The 27,453-nt window shown below is 46.1% G+C and overlaps 1 protein-coding gene across 1 annotated transcript in view; it reads left to right on the forward strand.

The window, feature by feature from the left end:
- Positions 1-27,453, forward strand: part of dnah6 (dynein, axonemal, heavy chain 6) — a 425,407-nt gene that overhangs the window by 163,189 nt on the left and 234,765 nt on the right. The window contains exons 36-39 of the mRNA XM_041185312.1: positions 1,797-1,979; positions 14,633-14,776; positions 21,111-21,332; positions 22,998-23,145. Coding sequence (XP_041041246.1) covers positions 1,797-1,979; positions 14,633-14,776; positions 21,111-21,332; positions 22,998-23,145 — 697 coding nt within the window. The remainder of the gene's footprint in view (positions 1-1,796; positions 1,980-14,632; positions 14,777-21,110; positions 21,333-22,997; positions 23,146-27,453) is intronic.

Raw genomic sequence — 27,453 nt, forward strand, 5'->3', positions numbered from 1 at the left:
ATTCTTTAAAAGTTATTTGGATATACAGAACATTTCAGTTCCTCTGTAGCCAAGGAAGAAGGCAAGGAACATTTGCAATTTCATTCAATAAGCACTTGATAGATATTTTCTGATAAAGATAATTTCCTGTTTTTCACTAAATCTTGTCATGATAATTTAAATAGAAAAATGGATTTTGTTCCTTTTGAGGTTTTCAGTGTTTAGTTTCCTCACTTCTACAAATTCACGTTTTACGGGAAAATATTGTTTACTTCTCTTTGGCACTGACTATGATGAAGAAATGGTCCCCTGGATATTGAGGATCCCTCAGTGAAATTGGTTCTCATGGATGGATACCAGGATTCCCAACCCTCCCACTTTAGGCAGGGCACTATCAGCATGGGTGATGGTTCTCCTGGACTCTGCTGCTGCTGAGTGAAGAGTCCTGTTTGTATGTGCAATTTGCTTATGTGCAGTGCCCAGCTGTTGTGGCCTGTAACTGGAGCACATTATCTGAGTCCTACTGGTTTCCTTGCTTTTGGAACGCATTATTTCCAGTTATAAGGATGGTGGCATTAGGGCCAATGAAAATTGGTTGGAAACTCCATGAGTCCAGAGGGAGAGAGAGAGAAAGACCTTCTTTCTTGTGGGATTGGATTTTAACCTGCCGATTTCAACAGAAATGCAAGATAGTCCCTGGAAGGCAGCTTAGGCCCTGCTTTAAATATGACATTCAAGCCCCAATGTCTTTATTGAGGCAGGATTACAATTTTACTTAATGTAGTAGAAATATCCCAAGGGGCTTCACAGCAACATTATCAAGCAAAATTTGACACTGTCACATTGAGAGAGATTATGACAGTTGATCAGATGCTTGGTTAAAGAGGTAGGTTTTAAGAAGTGACTAAAATGAGTAGAGAGATTTAAGGAGGGGGACTGCAGAGGTTAGGGCCCAAGCACCTGAAGACACAATTGCTAATGGCAGAACGATCAAAATCGATAAGAGGCCAGAGTTGGAGGAGCAAAGAGTTCTTGGAAGGTCATAGGGTTGGAGGAGGTTACAGAGAAAGAGAGAGTGGCAAGGCCATGGAGGGATTTGAACACGAGGGTGACAATATTAAAGTCAAGCTGCTGTAGGACATTGGCTAGCAAGCCTGGGTGATAGGTAAATGGGACTTGGTGTGAGTTAGAATATGGACAATGGAGTTTTGGATGAGTTAAAGCTTATAGAGGTTGCAAGGTGGGAGGCTGGCCAGGGGAGCATTGGGATAATTGAGTTAAGTAGCCAAAGCACGGATGAAGGTTTCAATAGCAAATGAGCTGAGGTAGGGTTGGAGATCGACTGTGTTGTAGAAATGGATGTAGGCTGTCTCAGTGATAGAGAATATAGAATAGAAAGCTCATCTCGGGCAACTAGAATGCTAAGCTTGCGAACAGTCCAGTTTAACCTTGGACAGTGGAGAGAAAAGTGGATGGAACCAATGGTTAGGCATTGGGGTTTGTGGCAGAGGCTGAAGACAGTGTATTGGTTAAAAATGTGGTTGTAGTTAATATTGTTTTGCTATTATTTTGGAAATGGGCTTGTGAATCAATAACATCCTTAAAAAATTCACACTGACAATTGACCAAATTGATTTAGTTATTAATGTTTATATTAATTATTTATACTACTGTGTTCAGTAAGTGTTCTGTAGTTATAAAATAGCACAGCCTAATTTGGAAATCAACATAATGTCTCTGGATAATAAGGACCATTACTTTTTTTAAACTGAAAATAAATCAATGATATTCCAAATAAATATTTCGTGTCTGTTTAGATACCTTTTGAACCACGGCAGTATCTCATGGGACTCTTTTCAAGCTACGTTGAAAACGGGTTGTACTTTGTTCACAAGAAATGCACACAGGCCATCTCTCAAGTCGACATTAGTAAAGTCACTACTCTCTGCTGTCTCCTTGAATCTCTGCTGCTGGGAAAAGACGGTCCAGACCTCTTCATGGTACGTGAAGTAATGTTTGAAATATGCTCTACAGGTAACTTAACAAGGCTGTAATCCTTATATGGAGCTTTCATAGATGCAAGCACCAGTCATAGATATCACTATAACACAAAAATGTGGGGTCTTTTACAAATATGGCTAGAAAATATTTTTCTTCCATAAACATAAAGCTACCAATCCTCAGCAGATTTGATCTCTGCATGTCCATCATCTTATCCAGATGGAAGGATGCTGACAATGATTAGATTCCTATCACAAGTGCTCAACTCCCAAAGGTACTTTTTTAGCCTTACTTTTAAAATCATTTGGTAAGTAATTAAAAAAGCAACAAGAAATCATTGCGTACATCCCATAGCACTTTATGCGAGCATGGTTTTCTTTCATTTTTCCCAGCAGAGACTTGAGTGAGCAGGCATACAAATACCAAACTCTTCTGTACCAATGAGGATGGATTTTCATTGAAGGTGATAACTTTGACAGTGCGATGGACCCATCTTTGACATCCAAAGTTGAAGGAACAATCAGAGTACAGTTTTTTTGTTTTCTCTCCCCCTTGTAGCGGAGTCCAAATTAGTGAGAGAGGGTGTTTGAGTTACATATACACACAGGCTTGACTATGACAGAGTGAACCCATAATGGTTGTAACCTAAAATGAGTACCAGTTAGCTTAAAAGCAGATTTCTGCCCGGAAAGGTTACAGGGAAACAGGTTTTATTATTTTATGATACATAATAGGAGGAATTGGCTGTTTCTCTGATAAACTGTTATCCATGTATTTCATGTAAAATAAACCAAAATGCTGACCCATTGTTAGTCTTTACATAAATACACAAAGAGGCACATAATGGTACATGCAAGTTCATAGTATCGAGTTCACACAGTATGGGCCAAACCTTCCAGTCTCTGGATTGCGTTGAAGATGCTGTTATGCACCCCAGCTGAGATTACCCCTGGACAAGCCTGATCCCAGGGTGGAACCCAGCTTGATAGATCTTTTATTTGTTTGTTTAGATACGTGGAAAGTGGCTACTGAATAGTCACAGAAGTCAGCAAATGAACTTTTAACAAAAGCATAAAACATTTCTTTAAAAAAAAGAAAAGATGAACTATATTACAATACTCCTTCACCCACAACTATACCTTTACAGATATATACAGATTTGTAAGGATAATACAAGTTACAAAAGCTATCTTATACCCTAATGTTCACAGTGAGTACACAGTCCATGTAAACCAATAGGTGACCTGTGATTGGGCACAGCACACTCTGGCTGGAATTTTCTCATTGGCGTGCAGGGGCACCACTATCCTGCTGCCAGGGTATACAGGTGGCGAAGCAGCTACCTCAATATGTCTGAGGTGCAGTGCCAAAGGGGGCTCCGTCTCTCAAGGGAGACAGTCAACTACATCTACAGATAATAGGCCCTGAGACCTGTGCCAAATGTGTGGGTGGGCACCCCATGCCAGTGGCGCTAAAGGTCATGGCTGCCCTCAACTTCTATACCCCTGGCTCTTTCCAGGGATTGGTGGGTGATCTTTGCAGAGTCTCTCAGTCAGCTGTCCATACTTGCGTTAAGCAGGTGACAGATGCTCTTTTCAGGCGTGCATTGACTTTTGTCCACTACAGCTGGGACAAGGCCAGCCAGGCAGAGAGATCCAGAGGCTTCGCGGCGATTGCTGGCTTCCCCTGCATCCAGGGTACAATCGACTGCACACATGTGGCCATCAAAGTGCCAATGGGTGAGCCCTGTGCCTTCATCAATAGGAAGGGATTCCACTCCTTGAACGTGCAGATAGTGTGTGTGATCACAAGATGCAGATCCTGCAAGTCTGTCCAAGGTACCCAGGCAGCTCCCTTGACGCTTACATACTCAGGCACTCCCAGGTGCCAAGGCTCTTCAGTGCTCCAGCATGGCTGGATGGATGGCTGCTGGGTGACAAGGGCTACCCCCTCAAAAGGTGGCTCATGACTCCTCTGCACCATCCAAGAACAGAGGCTGAGCAGCGGTACAATAGGAGCAATGTCTCCACAAGGGCTGTGGTGGAGAGAACTATTGGTCTGCTCAAGATGCGCTTCCGATGCCTGGACCGTTTAGGGGCACTCTCCAGTACTCCCCAAATCGTGAGTTGCTGATAGTGGTTGCATGCTGCGCTCTCCATAATCTCGTGCTGGAAAGGGGCGATGCAGTGGACGAAGATGATGAGACGCAGTTGCTCTGGATGCACGAGTCCAGCAGTGAGTCCAAGGATGAGCATGCACAGGAGAATGCTGAGGGGGTAGACACTGACCCGGGTATACACCAGAGAGGCAGGGACACCCAGGAGGCTTTAATCCAAAGAACCTTCATCTAGCCCACCACAGATGGACCTCAAGCACACGCCAGGGCTGTAGGCTTCATATTTGATACCTGAGTGCAAAATCAGCCTGGATAGTAACATTAACTAAGGCCCTTGTCAATAAAGCTCAATGTCAGACAGCTCACTCATAACATCATGGGTTCCTGTCCACCTACAGAAGTAAGGAATTACCCTGAGCCATGGTTACGTATCAAAATTTAATGATATAACAAAATAAAGTTCTGGAACCAAAAAAAAAATTTTGCACATCACACCAAGTCTTAATGAACTAATAGTGGGGTTACATAAAAACGCTAGTGAGAAACCTGTGGTGTGCCTAAGATGCCTTAAATTTACGCTTATGAGTGCTACATCTAGGTGCTGTCCCCTTGCTGGTGCTGGCATCTGAGACAGTCTGCTCGTTATGCTGTCCTGCTGGCCTCAATGACCTTGGCGGCCGTCCTCTGGCCCATGGAGCCTTTGATGGTCCTGCCTGGGAGGGAGTGGCCAGTTTCACAGCTGGCATATCCTCAGTCACCACAGCTTCATCTGTGCCACGGTCAATGGCAGAGGGGTGGAGGAACTGTTGCCCTCATCCGGAGCGCTCTGAGAGGAGCCTGCAGAAATAACAGGCAGCTGCTACACTGACGTGAGGTCACTTCGAACCTCCCTGCTCACCATGGATGGATGGGCACTGAGCTGGGAAACTTGGTACCCAAACCATCTCCCACACTGGCACTGACCAGCTGAGGTCAATGCCGCAGTGAGGGCTTGCAGGTCCGAGCGCAACCCCAGGAGGCCCTGATTGTTCTCCTGGAGGAGCCTCTCCACGAGAGTCGCCACTTTCTTCATGGAGGAAGCATGGCGCTCGGCCATGAGGCTCATTGCATTGGTGATGCTCCAAGTGGATTCCTCCAGCACGGACACCATACCACACATTGCCTCATGTACCTCCACCAGGTTCTCCTGCTGCACTTCCAGCATTTGCTGCCTCACGAACGACTCCAGAGGTACATCAACAGCCACCAACCAAACATGTGCCTGATCCCCGACTGCTGGCGCCGTGGACACTCTCTGTCTCTGCCTGCACCTCAAGTGAATGTGAAGTGCCCTCACTGCTGTGCCCCAGGCCACTAGTCAAAGATTTAATTCCCACCCAGGTACTAGTATCTGTGTTGGTGCCTGCCTGGCAGAGATGGTATGATGCTGGTGAGTCGATATGTTCAGGGCCCTCAGGTGTGAGAGGTGGCCCCTCTGCCTCCTCCTCCCGGCCGTGCTCCGGTGATGCTGAAAGGAAGAACATGGACATTCGATTAGTTAAAGGGAGACAATGTCAGTGTGCATGTCTGTCCCCCGAAGCTCATCCTTCCATAATCAATGGTCATCCCATGTTGCATACTTCAATCACTGAGCAGTCAGCAGTGCCATGGGTGCTGGAACACACATGGTGACCTCTGTGCTCGGCAAACGTAACTTCCTGTGGCACTCCAGCCTCACCACCACCGGTAGACCTGGGCGCATATGGCTCTTCTCCAGATCCATGGCCTGCTGTTCAAATGAAGTCAAGATGGCCAACTGGGTCTGGCCTCTGCCAGTCCGCATCCACTTCGCCCATTTGTGTGTAGCCTTCTCCTGAAAAGGAGCATTGATTAGTCCAGCCTGTACCTGGATTCCCATCGCACACCTGCCAACCCAGCCAGAGTGCGTCATTGCAGGGCTTTAGTTCTTTGTTACCCCGCAGCTTCTGCACACTTACACAAAGAAGCCAGGGCTGACTGCCCACCTCCCCCCGCCCCCAAACCCCCCCCCCCCCTCCCCTCCCCCCCCCCCCACCCCCCCACCTTGTCCAAATGCTACCTCCATCACATTTCACAGCACAAGGTCTAACCTTGCAAAGCAAGAAGGCACATGCACGTGGAACACAAAGGCCAGCAGGTGGATTGGTGCCCTGCCACCTGGCACTCCCCTCCCAGCATGTTAGCACCCTGACTTTGACATGCTTCCCAATTCCAGCACTATGCCGAGGTGCAGATCCTTGAGTTTGCCCCTAAATCTATACTCTGGGTGTCAGTGTCACACATGCTGCAGGTGCAGAACCCATCTCAGCACAACCCTCTCAGTGTCAGTAGGCATGAGCAATATCTACTATCCCACCTAGCGAGGGAAACATGCCGTGAAGGATTCAATGCTGTAACTGCATTCAGAGTTGTTGGGGTGGGTGGGGGTGGGGGTGCATTGTAGGGAAGGGCTGACTGCTGCATTAAGTGACCTCAGCCAACATGGTACTTGCCCTTCCCGAGTGCAGGAGGTCATTGAATCTCTTGTGGTACTGGATTGACGTGCGTCGCACCACATCATGGGAGCTCACACTCTCGGCCATCTCATCCCAGGCACGTTTGGTCAGGTGGGGAAACCTCCGCCTGCGCTGCCACTCCTCCAGGAGGGCAGCTAGGCACTCATCTGAAAAACCACTGCCCTACCCTCCAGCCTGGCCTGCCCCGTTGCCCTACCCGCCGGCCTGGCCTGCCCCGTTATCCTACCCTCTGGCCTGGCCTGCATCGCTGGCCTATCCTCTGGCCTGGCCTGCCCCGCTGGCCTTCCCTCTGGACTTGCCTGCTCACCTGAAGCCCTCTGGTGAGTCCTTCGACCTGCGAACATCCTTGCAAAGGCTGCCAGGGCTTCATTTAAACAGGCTGCTGGGTCACCATTGGACCCAGCGGTCAGTGCACTCCTGCCGTTGCCCGCCCACTCCTGCTATCCTCAGGATTCGAGAAATATGGAGGGCGGCCTTAATTGGCCTGACCGTGTAAAATGGCAGTGTGGACCCGATTGCAGGCGGCGATCAGCTCTACGCCCGCTCCCGCTTGGCCTGCCCAACATTGGGGAAAATTCTCCCCTCTGAAACTGAGTAGCAGATGCTATGGATCTCATTTCAACTCCCCCCAGATGTTTGTTCCTCCATGAGCCAACCAGTCTCACTGCACTCCATCTTTCACATGAGGGTTTCGAATCTCCACTCTCCAAGAACTCGCTTTTGAATCTTCTCCCAAACCGACGCTTTTTCTCAGGTGCCTTCCACAAGGGTTCACCTCCAGGGTTTCGAACTCTCATTCCGATGTTCCTGTCCCCCGGTCACCACATGCATTCAAGCTGTTTTCCACACACTCCCTAACCGACTCAGCCATCAACAGTACACCACTGCTTCACATGCCCATAGCAAAGAGTTACAGACCTTCAGTTGCCTCTTTGGACCTCCTCACTTCTTAAGCCTTTATCTCTTTAAGCTTGAAGCTTTAAACTTGATGCTTGGAGCCTTTCTCTGCCCCTCACTCAACTTCACTTAACAGGACCTTTTCCAGGTTTTTGTCCTTCCTTTGACTAGAAGGTCTGATTGGGACTTTCTCCTGTTCACTCCCCTGGATTCTTGGGGACTTTCTTCTTTAGCTTGGGACTTGCTACCTGTCCCCTTTGCTCCAGTCTCTCTCTGGCAGCTGTCTTCTAAACTGAACTCAAACAGCTTCCAGATCAAATTACTATTTCTAGTTTCTTCTGAATCTGTCTGTGGGAGAGACTTGCCTCTCTGGACCCTTATTGCTAGGCAACAGCCCAGTTTCTCTACTCCTGTGTTTGCTTTACTTAGCTTAGAATTGTAAGAAAATTCATTAGAAATACAGGCACCTTTTAAAGTGAAACTAAAATTCAACTTGACCTTTTCTTAACGCACAAATACAGAAATACAAATCAACTTAAACTTTAAAGTTAAAACTCATTCTTGACGCCCACAAACTCAAATATAACTTAGTTAGAATATCTCTATTTCCTGACAATGCACATTGGGACCCTGTGGAAGTCCAGACATTCTAACCTACATGGAAATTGCTGGGAAATTTTAACTTCCAATGGGCAATTTCCCTGCTCCCCGGGACCCTCCACAATAGTTCAGACAGTTCTGCAATAACTACGTGGGTAGTTACCCAGGAAATGTTAGACCAACAATAACCTAGTCTAACATCTGGGTAACTACGCAACTGACCCCCCAATCGTCCTCCTTCCCCCACCCCAACTACCCTCCAACTGCCTCCGATTGCCAGACTATCCCTCCAACCCAACCACACCCCTAGTCAGACCTAACTGTGCCCTTGGGCCTACCCGACTACCCTCCTGACTCAACCCAGTTATCTTTCTCCCTGACTACCCGACCCGATCCAACCCAACTGTCCCCCTCCCTGACTACACCCTGCAGCCGACCCAACTGCCTTCCTCCCCAACCCGACTTGACTGCTCCCCTCCCCGACTACTCCCCATCCTAACTATCCCTGATAACCCAACGACCTCTTGATCAGAAACATCCTGATCTGTCTACCCCTGATCACCTGTCTACCTTCCCCCATGACCAGATCTGACTATCCCCTTGACCCAACTACTCCCCTGACCAGATCCAACTATCCACTGACCCACTCACCCACCTACCACCTTACTTGCATCATCCACCTCACCGACCTACCCATTTACTCGGCTACCCACTTACTAACCTATGTGTTGACTCACTTCACCCATTGTCCACCCTACCCATTTACTCACCTTACCCACGCGTCCATTCACTTACTCACCCATTCCAATCACCCATTCACTCATCCATTCACTAACATTCAGACTGGCATTTAAAATTACCAAATGGCTAGTGCTATAAAAAGGGGGTGTATTCTATCTTTCCCCAATGGATGCAGCACTGCACATTTCTTTGGAAGCTGGGCTCAGAAGGTCACAGAAGAAATGGGCAAGTTGGAGGAATTTTTGAGCAGCAGCAACCTGATGATCATTGATGCTGTTTGGAAGATCGGGGCCGATGTTTCGATCCCTGGTTAAAACCTGGTCCCGGATTATCATTTAGTTAGATATTGGGGAGTACTCTTGATCATAAGGAGTGACCAGTAACATTTAACCCAAAAGAATATCCACTGTTTTACCTGTGATAGATATTATCCCCACCCTTTCTTCCAATCCCAACCCCAGCCGTGTATTCACTATACCCCCTGACCTTCCCCTCTCCGATGCTGAACGTTCAGTGCTCAGCAAAGGACTTAGTTTCATACCCTTACGCCCTCACCTCAATGAATTTCGGGCTCGGCATGATGCTGAACTCTTCTTCCGCCGTCTTCGTCTCTGGGCTCACTTCTTTGGGCAGGAGTCCTCTCCCAGTTCAACGGATCCTTTTACCCATCTCCAATATTCTCCCTCCACCTGGACCCCTCCCTCTGGATTCTTACCTTCTCTTGATCTTTTCATTGAGAACTGTCGGCGCGACATTAGTCGTCTCAATTTCTCTGCTCCTCTCACCCATTCTAACCTGTCTCTCTCTGAACTTACTGCACTCCATTTTCTCAGGTCCAACCCTGACATTGTCATCAAACCCGCTGACAAGGGTGGTGCTGTTGTCTGGCGCACTGACCTCTACCTCGTGGAGGCTGAGCGTCAACTTGCAGACACTTCCTCCTACCTCTCCCTGGACCATGACCCCACCACTGAACATCAAGCCATTGTTTCCAGGACGGTCACTGACCTCATCTCCTCTGGGGATCTCCCTCCCACAGCTTCCAACCTGATAGTCGCCCAACCTCGGACGGCCCGCTTCTATCTCCTACCCAAAATCCACAAACAGAACTGCCCCGGTAGACCGATCGTCTCAGCTTGCTCCTGCCCCACAGAACTCATTTCTCGTTATCTTGACTCCCTTCTCTCTCCCCTTGTCCAGTCCCTTCCCACCTACATCCGTGATTCCTCTGACACCTTACTTCACATCAACAATTTCCAGTTCCCTGGCCCCAACCACTTCCTCTTCACCATGGACGTCCAATCCCTCTACACCTCCATCCCCCACCAGGATGGTCTGAGAGCCCTTAGCTTCTTCCTCGAACAGAGGCCCGATCAATCCCCATCCACCACTACTCTCCTCCGTCTGGCTGAACTTGTTCTCATGCTGAACAATTTCTCCTTCAACTCCTCTCACTTCCTCCAAATAAAAGGTGTGGCTATGGGTACCTGCATGGGCCCCAGCTATGCCTGTCTCTTTATGGGGTATGTGGAACATTCCTTGTTCCTGTCCTACTCCGACCCCCTTCCACAACTCTTTCTCCGGTACATCGATGATTACTTCGGTGCCGCTTCATGCTCTCATCAGGACTTGGAAAAATTTATTAATTTTGCTTCCAATCTCCACCCCTCCATCATTTTCATGTGGTCCATCTCTGACACTTCCCTTCCCTTCCTTGACCTCTCTGTCTCAATCTCTGGTGATAGACTGTCCACCAATATCCATTACAAACCCACTGACTCCCACAGCTATCTCGACTACAGCTCCTCACACCCCGCTTCCTGTAAGGACTCCATCCCATTCTCTCAGTTCCTTCGCCTCCGTCGCATCTGTTCCGATGATGCTACCTTCAAAAACAGTTCCTCTGACATGTCCTCCTTCTTCCTTAACCGAGGTTTTCCACCCACGGTCGTTGACAGGGCCCTCAACCGTGTCTGGCCCATCTCCCGCGCATCCGCCCTTACGCCTTCTCCTCCCTCCCAGAAACATGATAGGGTCCCCCTTGTCCTCACTTATCACCCCACCAGCCTCCGCATTCAAGGGATCATCCTCCGCCATTTCCGCCAACTCCAGCATGATGCCATCACCAAACACATCTTCCCTACACCCCCCCCTTATCGGCATTCCGTAGGGATCGCTCCCTCCGGGACACCCTGGTCCACTCCTCCATCACCCCCTACTCCTCAACCCCCTCCTATGGTACCACCCCATGCCCACGCAAAAGATGCAACACCTGCCCCTTCACTTCCTCTCTCCTCACCGTCCAAGGACCCAAACACTCCTTTCAAGTGAAGCAGCATTTCACTTGCATTTCCCCCAACTTAGTCTACTGCATTCGTTGCTCCCAATGTGGTCTCCGCTACATTGGAGAGACCAAACGTAAACTGGGCGACCGCTTTGCAGAACACCTGCGGTCTGTCCGCAAGAATGACCCAAACCTCCCTGTCGCTTGCCATTTTAACACTCCACCCTGCTCTCTTGCCCACATGTCTGTCCTTGGCTTGCTGCATTGTTCCAGTGAAGCCCAACGCAAACTGGAGGAACAACACCTTATCTTCCGACTAGGCACTTTACAGCCTTCCGGACTGAATATTGAATTCAACAACTTTAGGTTGTGAGCTCCCTCCCCCATCCCCACCCCCTTTCTGTTTCCCCCTTCCTTTTTTTTCCAATAAATTATAATGATTTTCCTTTTCCCACCTATTTCCATTATTTAAAAAAAAAACACCCCCACTAGAGCTATACCTTGAGTGCCCTACCATCCATTCTTAATTAGCACATTCGTTTAGATAATATCACCAACTTTAACTTTAACACCTATGTGTTCTTCTGTACCATTGTTGTTGACATCTTTTGATGATCTGCTTCTATCACTGCTTGTTTGTCCCTACAACCACAACCCCCCCCCTCCACCTCTCTCTCTCTCTCTCTCTCTCTCTCTCCGCCCCCCACACACACACACCTTAAACCAGCTTATATTTCAACTCTTTCTTGGACTCGAACTCAAGTTCTGTCGAAGGGTCATGAGGACTCGAAACGTCAACTCTTTTCTTCTCCGCCAATGCTGCCAGACCTGCTGAGTTTTTCCAGGTAATTCTGTTTTTGTTTTTGTTATAGATATTATAGCCCTGATTCTCGGAACCATATTTTTCTTTTGTGAGACTGGAATTGATTACATTAATGATGGAGGACCTGCTTGGGGACTGGTTGCTATCGTATTTCTGTAGGATTCATTGTTAGCTGTTTGCTCTTCACAATCTTCATCAAGGATTTGGAAGAAAGCATTTTGAAAATTATCCATGATGTTTGTAGAAGGTGTAGAGATATGTGGAAGGGCGAGTGACCTTTGGTGAAATATATTGATTACATTAAGATTTAGATGCACTGTAGGGGAATTGTTTTTACATGTCTGTATATATATAGTGTTGTATGGACAATATCGATGCCAAGTGTGAATGTACCACGCGGGCTTGCATTTCCAAAGATGTTGAGCACGATTCTCTGAAAATGCACAACCAGTTCTGCAAGGCTATTGCAAATACAATGTTAGGATGTATTGCCAGGATTAGAAATGCTATATTATCTGTATAAGTGACCTTAGTTTGCATTTATTTAGAATACTGTATCCAGTTTTGGTCACCTCACATGGTGGTGATGTGGAAGCCATTCGTAAATGTTCAGAGGAGGAACACTAGGCAGCCCTGAGTTACTGCAATACGATTAGAGCACTAGCCGGGGCTTTTGAAGTGCACATTTTGAGGCAATTTAATTGAGTTCTTTAATATCATGAAAGGGTTACATTTAATCCATTGAATATTTCAATTATGTAGATTAATGTGGACCAGGGACTTGAGTTATGCAAGCATTGGACTAGATTATAGGTTGGAAGGTACTTTTTTTTTTGCAGAGAATCATTGAACTGTGGAACAAGTTGCTAACATGTGCAGTGAATGTGAATTAGCTGCAAAATTGAGTTTCTGTCATGACTACATGTTGAAGATAGGTGAGTTTTAGAGGAATATGTCACCATATCATCGTGGTCCCCTGGAACTTGTTGATCACCTTTGAATTTGAGAAGAATTTTTAAGAGTTGTCGCCCTGTAAATTAGCCGAAAATATTTTTTCCCCATGCTTTTTTGACATTCCCAGGTAATAGTGTCACTGATGGAAGTGTGTGGGGAGGTGTGAATGAGCATCCTGTTGTGCAGGAGTCACTGCATGACTGTCTGGGACAGCTTCAGTGGACTAGATTGTTGTCCTTTATTTTTGTATGTTCACACTTGGAAAGACGCTGCATTAAAAAAAAAAATCATAGGATGCAGGCGCCGCTGGCAAGACCAGCATTTATTGCCCATCCTTAATTGCCCTTGAGAGGTGGTCGTGAGCCGCCTTCTTGGAACGCTGCAGTCCATCTAGTGTAGGTACACCCACAGTGTTGTTGGGTGGAAGTTCTAGATTTTTGACCCAGTTACAGTGAAGGAACGGCGATATAGTTCCAAGTCAAGATGGTGTATGACTTGGATGGGAACTTGCAGGTGGTGTTGTTCCCAGGCTGACCTTTTAGGTGGGAGAGGTCACGGGTTTGTAAGGAGCTGTCGAAGGACACTTGGTGAGTTACTGCAGTGCATTTTGTGGACGGTACACTCTGCTGCCACTGTGCGTTAGGGGTGGAAGGAATGGAATGTTTAAGGTAGTGGATGGGGTGCCATGCAAGTGGGATGCTTCGTCCTGGATGGTGCTGAGCTTCTTTAGTGTTCTTGGAGCTGCACTCATCCAAGCCAGTGGAGAGTATTCTATCCAACTCCTGACTTGTGCTTTGTAGATAGTGAGCAAAATTTGGGGAGTCAGGAGGTGAGTGATTTGCCACAGAATTCCCAGACTCTGACCTGGTCTTACAGCCGCAGTATTTATATAGCTTGCCTAGTCGAGTTTCTGGGCAATGCTAATCCCCAGGATGTTAATGGATTCAGTGATGGAAATGTTATTGAATATCAGAGAGAGATGGTTTGATTCTCTCTTGAAGATGGTCATTGCCTGATATTTGTAAAATTGTGGACTTCAGAAAGAGGCCAAGATGGATAACCCACTTAGCACTTCTGGCTGAAGATAATTGAAAATGCTTCTGTCTCGTCTTTTGAACTGTCATGCTGGGCTGACCCATCATTGAGGATGGGGATGTTTGTGCAGCTTCCCTTTCTGAGTTGTTTAATTGTCCACCACCGTTCACGACTGAATGTGGCAGGACTGCAGAGCTTTTATCTAAGCTGTTGGAAGTGGGATTGTTTAGCTGTATCTATCGTTCAGGCTGTTTGGCATTCATGTAATCCTACGTTGTAGCTTCACCAAATTGGCACCTTATTTTTAGATATGCCTGGTGCCGCTCCTGGTATACCCTCCAGCACTCCTCATTGAATCTCAATTTGTTTTTTAAAATGCCTTACCGAAACAAATTCCAAAATATGGTATCTTAGTGTTGTCTTGCTCAGAAGGTTGATTTTGATAGTAAACTAACTCTACAACTTGTATTCTATTTTAGAATCATGTTACTAAATGCATAATGATTTAATAGTAATTTTAATTTATTAAAAGGAACAACTTCAAATGTGCCACAAGTTTCATGCTTCAAGATATAGAAAAAAATACTGAAGTGAATGAGAGTTATTAGCTTGTTTCACTTATAATTTTCATTTTTAAAATAAACCATATGATCTTATTTGTTTTAAAGGACCCTTCTCAATTGAATGGTGTTATTTGTCAGACATTTGCCTTCTGCTACATTTGGTCCATTGGAGGAAATTTGACTGAAAACCATTGGGATGCTTTTGATTCGTTTGTGCGACACCAGTTTGAGGATCATCCGGAGGCTAAGGTATCCACAAATTGGGCAAATAAATACAGCTCCGAAGTAGTCATATGCGGCTTGAAACATTAATTCTGTTTCTCTCTTTATAGATGCTACCAGACCCTGCTGAGTTTTTCAAATATTTCAAGTAAATGCATTGTTTATCATAACTTGTCTTGGCTACACAAAGTGCTCTCCCGTTTGTCAGTTAAGAGAAAAGATATATTATCTCCTGCCTGTTAAGACAAAACTTTTTTTTTGTACGATAATTTCAGAATTCTTGATAAACATCAGCCCTGGTTTTTGCTCCCATACTGGGTGGTTCTCATGATTTAAATGAATAAGGACATGCTGCATTTCCCTAAAGCAGCTTTACAAATGTTATTGGGGTCGGTGCTTTAGACCAGCCTGAACTCTGATCTCGAGCTGGCTGAGCAGTGAAAAAATTATTTTTAGCTGGGTGCTACTGCATATACAACCAGTACTGCTTTTGACCCATAGAGCTTTCTGAAAACCTGAATTCTAATCAAATCAATAGAGCCATCTCAAGATGCATGCAAGGCTGACCTTTAACCAGCAAAGGATTGAAATGATGGATTTCCAGAAGTAAAAGTAGTGTGCCATAGTGAGGATGTTTCTTAATAAGCAGGACATATTGGGATTATTTAAGAGAGAGGGGGAGAGTACTTTTTTCAGAAAACACTTCCCTTGGCAGCTATTGTTACAGAATCAAAATTATTTAGATTTTTGTCTTCTGATTGTAACAGCTAAACAAATGCGTTTTTTATTATACATCCATATGGATTTAAATATTATCGGACAAAACGTAGACTTTTGTGAGAGTGTCATCATTGCACTCTATGGATCAGATGACCAAACCAGAGACAAAAACTGATGACTTAAACTTGAATTTCAGTTCATCTTGGTTTTAATTGCATATTTCATTGAAACTCTTGTTGATAGCAGTTCTAAGTATTTGATAACTTTTCTATTATCATTTCTGGCTGCCATGTTGGTTACATTGATGTCTGTTTTGGCTTATATACCAACGTACCAAACTTGTTTTCACTGTTATCAGAGGTTACTTGTCTACCAGGGCAAAGGATGATTGTAAACTGGATAAATTAGTGAAATTAGAGCATTTGTAATGATGCATGTTTTGGAACTAACAGCATAAAAGAAAGACAATCAGGGATACCCCCAAATCTCTTACTTGAGAACTAAATGAAAAGTAATGGGAAGTTACTTTTCAAATAATTCCTCAGACTTTGGTGAAGGTAATGAGTTCATGACCGGAGCATTCCGTGTAACTGACTAGATGGCATCCTGCTCAACTCTGAATCTGCTTCCAAGTCCCTCATATTTTCCCATTCTTGCCCTTGCCCTTCCACCTCCACTCAGAGGTTTCCCCCCCAGTATCTTGTACCCTCACTCGGTCTTCTCCCTTTTCTTTCAGGTTTTCCTTCTCAGTATCTCATTGCCTCTCTTGCCCTTCTCCCTCTTCTTTAGGCTTTTCCTTCCAATATACTTTTCCCATTCCCTATCCCTTGTACTTTCAGTCTTTTCCTCTCATTATCATGGGCAGAATTTTCTGGATGAGGGGGCGGGTGGGACGCGGGCAGAGTGGGAGCGGGCGCAGGTGGGCACGGACCCGATTGCCACTCGCGATCGGGTACACGCTGCCATTTTACATGGGCAGGCTAATTAAGGCCCACCCAGCATACTTCACGACTCCCATGCCAAGCGGGAGTGGGTGGGCGATGGTGGGTGTGCTCAGCCCACCGGTTCTTTGGCAACCCGGTGTTCTATAAAAGAGGAGGCCTGGCAGCCTTGGAAAGGCTGCTCGCAATGGCTGGGCGAAGGGCTCTGTAGAGGGCCAATGGAGGTTATGCAAGTTCGGAGGGTAGGCCATTGGGGCAGGCCAGGCTGGAAGGTAGGGTGGGGGGCCGTTGTGCCCCTCATTTTTCCGATGACTGCCTTGCTGCCCTCCCCGTGGAGGTGGCAGCATGGCAGGAGGTGCTGGTTCCCCACGACCAAGGAGGAGGCCCCCCCACATGACGAAACGTGCCTGGGAGGAGGTGTGGAGGTGGTGAGCTCCCGTGACAGAGTGCAGCGCACCTGGATCCAGTGCGGCAAGTGCGTCAATGACTTGCCGCGCTCTGGAAGGGTGAGGACAATGTTGGCATTGGGCATTTAATCCAGCAGGTCAGCTTTCCCTCTTGGTGCTGCTCCCCCCCGCCCCCAAAGTCTGAGTGTAGTGACTGCAATGAATCATTGACAGCATGTGTCCTTTGCTGGGTGGGGCAGCAGATATTGCCCAAGCCGAGGTCAGCCTGAGAGGGTGGTGAAGAGATGGGTTCTGCGCCCAGAGCATGTGGTACACTGAGACCCACACCACTGTTCTGGGGGCAACCTGGAGGAGCTGTACCTAGGTGCAGTGCTTGAACTGCAGGACATGTCCAAGTCAGGGTGATGACATGCTGGGAGGGGAGCTTCAAGGCGGCGTGGCAACGAACTATCTACTGCCCTCCGTGCTTCACATGCTTGCACCTCCTTGCTATGGAAGGATATGCTGTGTGGTGTCTAATGTGATGTAGGCAGCATGTGGCCAAGGTGGGTGGGGTGTGGGGGCTGGAGAGCAGGCCTAACACCTTTGTGTGAGTTTTCGGCAGCAGCAGAGTGAAGAGACACTGGAGCCCTTATAATACCCACTCTGGTTGGATGGGCCATCCGTGAAGAGAGTCCATGTACAATTTGCACAAATCAATGCTCGTCTCTCATTTTCAGGAGAAGAATGCACATAATGCCGCCGAGCCACTGTCCTTGTTCTTCTTTTCAGCGTCATTGGAACAGGGCCGAGAGGAGGAGCAGCAGAGGCCCCCTCTCACACCTGAGGGCCCTGAAGTCTCACCAGCGTCACACCATCTCTGCCAGACAGGCAGCAGCGCAGATACTAGCACTGCGGTGGGAATTAGAACATCATCTAGTGTCCTGGGGCACAGCGGTGAGGGCACTTCACACTCACTGGAGGAGCTGGCAGAGACACAGAGTGCCCATGGTAGAGGACTATAGGGGACATGCACATGCTCAGTCGGTGCCTGATGGTATGCCCCTGGAGTCACCCGTCATGGTGCAGGAAATGCGGCCGGGTGTGCGGGAGCATCTGGGAGAGATGCAAGAGGCTATGCTTGGTTTGGTCTCCATGGTGGAGGAGGCTACGCGGACGGGCACTGAAGCAATGAGCCACATGTCTGAGCACCATGCGTCCTCCATGGACAGAGTGGCGACTCTCTTGGAGAGCCTCCTCAAGGAGACCCAACAGGGCTTCCTGGGGATGCGCTCGGACCAGCAAGCCCTCACATTGGCCTTGAGCTCAGCTGGTCAGTGCCAGTGTGGGAGATGGTGTGGTCACCAAGTTTCCCAACTCATGCCCATCCATCCACGGTGAGCAGGAAGGTCCAGAGTGACCTCACGTTAGCGCAGCAGCTGCCTGTCATCTCTGTGGGGACCTCTTAGGGTGCTCCGGATGAGGGCGGCAGCTCCTCTGCCTCTCTCCCAGTGACCGTAGCATCCGGTCTGCGACGACTAAGGAGATGTGAGCTATGGAACTGGCAGACTCCTCCCAGGCTGGGGCAGCACATGCTCCACGGGCAAGAGGATAACCGCCAAGGTCATCGAGGCCAACAGGACAGCAGAGTCAGCAGGCTGTCTCAGATGCCACTCCCAGCGATGGGGCAGCAACAAGACATAGCACCTGGAAACGTAAGCATAAGGCACTGGTTTATCACTGGTGCTTTTGTGTTGGCCTGAGATGAGGTCTTCGTGATTTGCTTTGAATTGGAACACTCTTGTCATTTTGTTTCATTAAATTTCTTTGCCTGTGATATTAAATTCAGACATGTGACCATGGCTGAGGGTGCCTCTTTTCTTCTGCATGTGTATGGTTTCCAAAAATGTTAGGAGTGCTTTGTGGGACATTCAGCTTTATTGACAAGGCCCTTTGTTACTGTTCCTAACCTGGAAGGTTTGGCACTTAGGTATCGAGTATGGAGCCTACAGCCCAGGCTTGTCCTGGAGGTCCATCTGTGGTGAGCAAGCTGAAGCTTTGTTGGATTAAAGCCTCTTGGGTGTCCCTGCCTCCCTGCACCTGCCTCCCTGCAGAATGCCCAGGTCAGCGTCTACCTCCTCAGCATTTCCCTGTGCATGCTCATCCTCGGACCCACTGTTGGACTCATCTTGTGCATCCGCAGCATTGATGTCTTCATCGTCCACTGCGTCCCCCCTTTCCAGCGCAAGATTGTGGAGAGCGCAGCATGCAACCATTATCAGCGACACAGGATCTAGGGGGTACTGGAGTGCGCCCCCCTGAGCGGTGCAGGTATCGGAAGCGCACCTTGAGAAGACCGATGGTTCTCTACCACAACACTTGTGGAGGCGTGGCTCCTATTGTACCGCTGCTCAGCTTCTGTTCTTGGATGGCGGAGAGGCATCATGAGCCATCTTCTGAGGGGATAGCCCTTGTCACCCAGCAGCCATCCTTCAAGCCGGGCTGGAGCACTGAAGAGCCTCGGCACCTGGGAGTGTCTCAGGATGTAGGTGTCGTGGGAGTTGCCTGGGAACCTTGCACAGACTTATAGAATTAGCATCCTGTGATCACACACTATCTGCACATTCATGGAGTGGAAGCCCTTTCTGTTGACGAAGGGGCCAGGCTTACCTGCTGGCGTCTTCATGGCCACATGTGTACAGTCTATTGCACCCTGGACATGGGGGAAGCCAGCAATGGCCGTGAAGCCTCTGGCTTGCTGTGTCTGGCTGGCCTGGTCCCAGCAGAAGTAGATGAAGGTCAATGCATGCCTAAACAGAGCGTCGGTAACCTGCTTGACACAAGTGTGGACAGCTGATTGGAGACACTGCAAAGATCATCCACCGAGCCCTGAAAGAAGCCAGAGGCAGAGAGGTTGAGGGCAACTGTGACCTTTAGAGCCACTGGCATGGGGTGTCCACCCACACAGTTAGGAGAGATCTCAGGCCCAATCATCTGACAGATATAGTTGACTGTCTCCCTTGAGAGATGGAGTCTCTTTCTCAGATATATTGAGGTAGCAGCTTTGCCGCCTGTATACCCTGGCAACAGGATATTGGCTTCTTCTGCGTCCCCTTCCAGCTTGGTCTACCCCTTGGCCCTGCACCCCTTGTGTCTCCACCTGTCCTCCCAAAGATGGCTCCTTGGAGGCTGAATGTGCATTCCAGGCTTCCTCCCCCTTCTAGCCCTCCCTTCTGAGAGGAGGTGCCTCCAGTGGACAGTTCAGCTCCCATTCCCTGGCTATGGGAAGGCTTCCTGAAACCTGCAGGCCCTAAAAAGATTCCTCACTGCAGAGTGCTGACCTGAAGGTTAAGAGTCCAGACAAAGCAGCCGGTATGCATTTTGAAATATTGCAGATCACACAGGTAAGTTTCAATAACTTTGAAAAATCAATACTTGAAAGAGCACGGGCGCCGAAAAATCGGCATAGATTGGTGAGCCAAGGACCTTAATTGACCCATTTATTAATGGCAGACGGGCAACTGAGATCATCGCGTGCCCACCCAACGAAATATCGCGATGGCTCACAGTGACATCGGGATGCTCGCCCGATGTCACCGGGCGTCATTTTACGCGTGAACTTGCGGGGTCTGCCCCCGCACGCCAACGGGAAACTTCTGCCCCATGTTCATGTTGTTTTCATCTCTCTTTCTCTTTTTCTGGGCTTTAAATCCCAGCATTTAATTCCTGCCATGCTGCCTTGATTTCACGTAACTTTTGCAATTAATGCATTAAAAAAACTGCAAAAATATGAACATGCTAATCACAGAAGTTAACTGTAATTAATTGGCAACTCTAATTTTTACACAAATCTAATTGAGTCATGTGGCGAGACTTTTATTAAGTAAGTATTGCAAATACTTTATCGAGGAGCTTCAAACATCCTTCTTAGTTTAATTTTAGCTCACCAACCTTTCTCGCCCATATCTAAATCATTGGACTCATCATCTTTCCACACCTAGCACAATGCCCAGAAATTATAGTGATAAAGTGAGAATGTTGGATACTGAGTGTGTTCTCCTGACTTCAGCATGAGCTGGGCGAATCAAAATAAAATTTGACTTTAACAGTATGCTGGACAGTTCTATTATAAATTTCATTTTATAACCTGAATGCTTAAAATTTGATGTTTCTCATCTAGCCCGCTAACTGAGGCTGTGTATGGTTTACAAACATCATTTTGCTGAACTTTCTGTAGAGTAATGATTTACTATATTTAAAAATAATGTTTACAACTTTTGAATTGTACAAAATGTCTTTATAATGTTACCTTAGATACCAACATCTGGTGACTTGTGGAGCTACTATATGGACTTTCACAACAACCGACTAGATCCATGGGACAGAATTATTCCCAGTTTTAAGTACGATAGTGAAATACCTTTTTTTGAGATGCTTGTACCCACAATTGACACTGTGCGATTTGGCTATCTGTTGGAAAAACTTCTTGCTGTTAAGCATTCTGTCCTATTCACAGGAATAACTGGAGTGGGCAAGGTATCTGGCATCTTTTTCTGCATTAATTACCTTAAAAAGTCAAAGCCATAGTTTGATTTTAAATTTTTAAATTTAATATCAGTAAGGATAAATTATAAATAAAGTGAAATGGTTTATCTTTTCTAAATTTGTATATCGCAAGGTTATTCTTCATTACTGCTGCTTTTTATAAACGATAAACAACATTGGCATTGTAGTTCATTAGAGCATTTATTTGATATTATTTTCTAGTAATCAGTTATCTGTGAATTTCAGATGAATCGTATGGAGAAAGAACTTGTAACAAAAATTGTCTTTCATGATCTCAGGACACCGAAAGTGTTTCACAGCTAGTAAAGTACATTTGAAGTATAGTCACTGTGTAATACGTGTCCCCATTTTGAATTAGGATGGTGGTTGGTGGGTAGGCCCGATGACGTTAGCATGAGATCCAAATGATTTCAATTACTGGATCTCATTTTGATTTGTTTGATGGGCCTTCCCAATCACATCAGGAATTAGGCAGTCTGTTTACCCATCACACACAACTTATGGCTTGACTCTCAAGGTCTCCTGAAAGTGGAGATCTGCACTAGAAAGTGATGTTGCTTTGATTTATCATTGAACAACTGCAAGACATGTATTAACAGAGGAGAAGGTCTGTCCTTTGCTTTTCCGATACCTCCTTGGTGGGTTCCAGTCTACAAAGTCTAAGCAAGGAGGGAGATACTCTTTCCTAGCAGTTGCAGGAGCATCCCCAAGGCCACCATATAACTGAACAAAGGTGGCTGATTAATTTAATCATCTTTATCATTTTAGTCTGCTGTGTGCTTTCATAACAGCCTCTGAGTCTGCATAAGCTAGGTGGGTAAGTAAGCTGTGAGGAGGATGCAAAGATGCTGCAAAACTTTTAAATTCCCTCAAGTGGCAAATGTCTTATGAAAAAAACTTTTATTCATATCCCCACATCAGAGACAGGTAATCCTTTAATAACTTATTTAAGCTTTCTTTTGAACTGTGAACTCAGAACCCCCTGCTGAGAGAATTATAGCATGTTAAATTGAGCCAAGCATTAATAACACAATGATAGCTCTTGGGCAATGTCAACAAAGAACTCTGTTGAAACTTTTTTTTTTAACCTGCAGCAGATGACCTGTCGATCAAAGCAATCCATCATAAGTATTTTTTTTAACTCAGTGACAGATGCAGCCTATTTGTTTTTTTTAATTTAAAGAGCAGAGGATTTTAAAAAAAATTCGTATCATGACAGTTATATCTGCCCTTCAAGAGTATCAACGCCCACTGCATAAACTCGTGACTCCCACACTGCAGCCTAAGGTGCTTGGACCTGCCAAAATGTTTGGACTCAGCACTAACCTCAAATGGCCCTGTTGAGTTTTAGTTTTCCTGTTGTGTGAGGCTCCACACCCTTACCCCTGCCAGCAAAAATTGGATCTGTCAGAAATGGATGAGCAGCCACCATTTTTAAAAGTTACTCCCCAAAAATCCAGCCCTAAGTCTTTTTTGGTATACTCCATGATACTTTCTTGTAGGTCCCCCGCCTCCCACACCGGGCCCGGCACTCACCAAATTTACATTAGACGCTTTAGTTACAAGATGAGTAATGTTTGTATTTTGAAAGATTTGGTAAATATTTTCATAAACTTATAAACATTCTTATTACAGTCCGTTGTTGTACGAAGTTTGCTGAATCAAATCCAAGATGAAGCTGGCTATGTCCCCCTTTACATCAATTTTTCTGCTCAAACATCATCGTCAAGGACGCAAGAGATAATTGAATCCAAACTAGAAAAAAAAAGGAAAAATATAATTGGTAGGATATAGTTCCTTACATGTTGAAAATCTATCAGTGTCACATAATGATGAACTTGTAAAGTTTGAGAAAAATGTAAAAGTGGTAATTTTATGTTCTCAACTTGCTTGGCTCATAAATCTCATGTTCAATGAAGAGACTTAACAACTTGTTGGTATGTTTTTTTTATTACTACTGGCTGTGCTTGCAATGTATGGCCTAAAAAATTTGAAATCCTGAATTCTAGGGTGCCGAATTTTCCAGTTGAAGAAGAGTTTCAATTCTGGATTGTGAACTCACCTCTGTCAGGAATACAAAATCAGAGGGGATTTTCACAGGGTCAGGGCCTTAATGAGGTTAGGAGCAGGTCTGCCACCCAAACAGGTAGACACAAGAAGCAGGAACAGATGTTGTTCAATCCCAGATCAGGCAGGATAAAAGGTCTTGCTTGACAGCTTTTGTTGTGGCTGCTACTTAGAACTCTGCTTAAAGCGGTGGCGAATCTGATGAAGGTATATAAAGAAAATTGTTCTGCTGCCCCTCGTTGCTGCATTTTGCTTGTTAGACATTCTGGAAAGTCCCCTCTCTTAATGTGCTAAGAATTCAAAGAAAAATTCTTTGCAACATTCATTGGTTTGCACTTCACTTTGCTTGCTCAGAGACCCCTTCCAAACACTGCACTTGACTGATGCAGTGCAGACACTCACTTTTTCTTTTTTCTCTAGCACTTGGGTTCAGACTATAATGTGGAGATGATGCAAGTGACAGCAAAGCAGTGAATGTGAAGTCACTCACTGTTTTGAGTGGACTCGCTGGACATATGTCTCTAAATTAAATGGCGTTTCCCATCAACTCTACGTGAACATTGTAAAGATGTAAAGTCTCTGAATGAACAAGAGGAAGCCAACATAATGATAATCACCGGACCAAGTTGACACACAAGGATACAGAGCAGTATGTGCTTTAATAAACCTTTGCAAACTGGAAAGGTGAATGAGACTTCCACCAGATGGGGCAGCCCCTGAGGCATAGATCCTACAACTCTCACAGCAACTGAAGGGTGCATGCTGCTCCTCAACTTTAGAAGGGTTTAAGCCCAGGACACTCACTCAGTCCATGGAGAAGTTCTCAGGCATAGGGCTTCTGGGGGCATGCAACTAAGGCAACATGCTGCCTCTCAAGATCTAGAGCAGCTGCCATCCTCCATGCAGGATGTATCTCCCTCTCTACCCTGTCGTCGCAGGAGAAGTGGTCACATAATGCTTGTGAAATGGCCTAGTGATGACCCTTATGATTCGACCTACTCTTCCTAATTTCTGTGTTCGTATGATAAATCTTATACACTAGAGGAAGCAGCCATGGACATTATAAGGATGCCGCAGCTGGAGGAGTTTGGTTGCTGGGAGACTGCCATTGGTCATTTGGTAGTATAGAATATCTGTATTGCTGACAAAAGGGACATAGAACTTCTGTATTGCTGAAAAAAGAGACTTTTTTGTCAAAGCTTTTCATCTTGCAGTCATCAGGACAATTAGCAAGAATACCAAATATAAAGGGAACAACAACTTTTCCTATATGGGAAAAGAGTACTGATTGGTTGGCAAGTGGGCACTGATTGATAGAGGCATTGCCATGGAAAATGCACCAGTTGATGGTGATTGACAATTAACTGCTAAGCATTGGTGAAATTTAAACCAGGCAGCTTGACTCTGGTTGGGCAAGGTATAATCTTGAGGCAGTTAACTTTCAGTCACCATCAACTGCAGAAGGCATCACATTGGACAGATCCCTAAGTGGGGTACCATGGTGTTATAGTAAATAGTTAATTAAGAACACACTGTAAATAAACTTACTTCTTTGTTCCCTGAGATGCATAATGATAATAACTTAGTGCAAAACGGTAATAACAGTATGTTAACAAAACAGAAGCTCCTCACCGGTGATAGTGAGGATTACAGGCAGTTCTGCTGCTCTCTGTGAGAGTAAGATTGCATGACCCTGACAATTGGTGGTTGTTCCTCATCAAAGCACAGGCTTGGAGCATTCGTACCCTTGTGGTAAGTCCCTTAGGCCTTGGAGTATATTAGCTGAATCTTTGCTGGATCAGCTGATCCCTCACAGTATTGGCTTCCTGTAAAGACTTTGTTGTGACACCCCAGACCAGGACACCTCCATGTTCAGTTGGGCCACCTCATGTCATACAAGGTCCTCCTCCATGTCCCCTGCCCAACATCTCACACATCCTGTTCCTCGTCTTCCTCCAATGAGTTCACTGTTTCTGTGCCATCAAGGGTTACCCCTCTTTACTGGATCAAGTTATGAATGATACAACCGACCATGATCGTTTGAGAGATCCTTGCAGGTATATATTGCAGGGTGCCATCCAAGCGATCCAGACAATGAAAGTGCATCTTTAGCAGCCTGATGGAATGCTCTATGAGGGCTCTGGCGAGCTGATAGCTCTCATTGTAATGCCTCTGTGTCTCTGTTTGTCTCATTTGTAGAGGGCTAAGAAATCATCCCATCAAAAAATAGAAAGAGTTAATGTTTCAGGTCAATGACCTTTCATCAGAATGGCCATCGACCTGAAACTTTAACTCTGTTTCTCTCCACAAATGCTGCCTGACCTGCTGAGCATTTCCAGCATTTTTTGTTTTTATTTCAGATTTCCAACGTCCTTTTATATTAGTACTTTTGTACTGATCTTTAAATGATAGCCTTTGTCCCCTAAAATCCATCCACGGATTTAGGGTGTGGAATGGAACAACTGTGGAAGGCTTTACTGGTGGAGAATTAAAGCATCATGGCAGCTATCAAGAAAGTATGCACAGACATAAAGAAGTTCTTCTTATGGTTGCAGATCAACAGCGCTTTCAGGGATTGGCCAGCCTTCCTGTTAATAAACCTTTCCAGTCACTCTGTGGGTGTCTTAATGGCTATGTAGGTACAGTCTATACTGCTTCGCACTGTGGAGACTCTGTTAGTAGCAGCTAAACCCAGTGCCCTCTGAGCCAGTGAAGCCACATTGGTCAGGAATCTAATGTGGTCTTCAGCTTTGATGAAGAGGGCATCTGTCACCTGGCTGATGCAGCCGACTGTGAGATACCGCAGACGTCTGCAGCTGAGCCTTGAAAGGATCCAGTGGCAAAGAAATTCAAGGTCACAGTAATCTTGATTGCTACTGGCAGGGTATAGCTATAAGTGGAGCAAAGTGTGAGATCCTCCCTGACGAAGACACAAATGTCCATCACCTTCTGCCTAGGAAGTCACAATCTCCTCTGGCACTGGCATGTGCTCACATGGTTTCACCTGTTCTGGTAGATTTTGTGCTGTGGTAAGGACCTCCTTCCTCATCACATTTGTCCCTCTCCTCTGGCCTCCTAATGCCCAGGGTTCGTTTCTTTATGGTCTTGCTGCTGCTCTAGAGCTTTCATTTCTAAGGGTGCAGTCTCCATTTCAAGTTGTTCTCTTCCTTTATTTTGGATGAGACCTACGCAGCCTTGGTCCATAATTTTCCAATCTTCCCTAAATACAGGAGGGATGCCAAAGGATTGGAGAGTAGCAAATGTGACACTCTTATTCAAGAATGAGTGTAAGTACATACCTTGCAACTGCAGACCAGTGTTTATGAATGTGCCATCCCATATGAGCAAGTTTCCAGCATGGGTCCTTGAGAGGGTGCAGAGAAGATTTATCACAATGGTTCCAGGGATGAGGAAAAACCAAGAATGATACTAGAACTGTGAGGCTATAAGTTCCAGGAAAGACTGAGCAGCCTGGGGCTCTTTTCTCTAGAAATGAGAAAGATGAGGTGTCACTTGACAAATGCCTGTAAAAGTATGAAGGGGTTTGATGGGATAGGCTTGAGAAAATGTTTTCAATTATGCAGCCATCCAAAACAAAGAGTCATACATATAAGATAGCCACTAATAAATCCAAAGGAGCTTAGGAAAAATTTATTTATCCAGAGAGTCGTTAGATTGTCAAACTTGCCACCAGATGGAGTAATTTAAGAGGAAGCTCAACAAATACATGAAAGAGAAAGGAATAGAAGGATATGCTGATAGAGTAAGTTGAGGTAGGGTGCGAGGAGGCAATTTGTGGAGAATAAACAACAGCACAGACCTATGTCACCACGCGTCATTTAGATTGTCAGTTTGGCATGTGTGCAACTGAGTCAGCTGTGTGCCTGCCGAACTGTCAAAGTCCTATTAAGGCCTGTTTAAAAGCTAATTAACTTAATTTAAAGCTGCCCGTCGAACCTTAAGGTTGGCGGGCAGGCAAGGAGCCCAGATGGCCTTTGCATTTTTCATGAAACCTCATCCACGG

The sequence above is a fragment of the Carcharodon carcharias genome, chromosome 4 (genome assembly GCF_017639515.1).
Source record: "Carcharodon carcharias isolate sCarCar2 chromosome 4, sCarCar2.pri, whole genome shotgun sequence".
NCBI classification, from domain to species: domain Eukaryota; kingdom Metazoa; phylum Chordata; class Chondrichthyes; order Lamniformes; family Lamnidae; genus Carcharodon; species Carcharodon carcharias.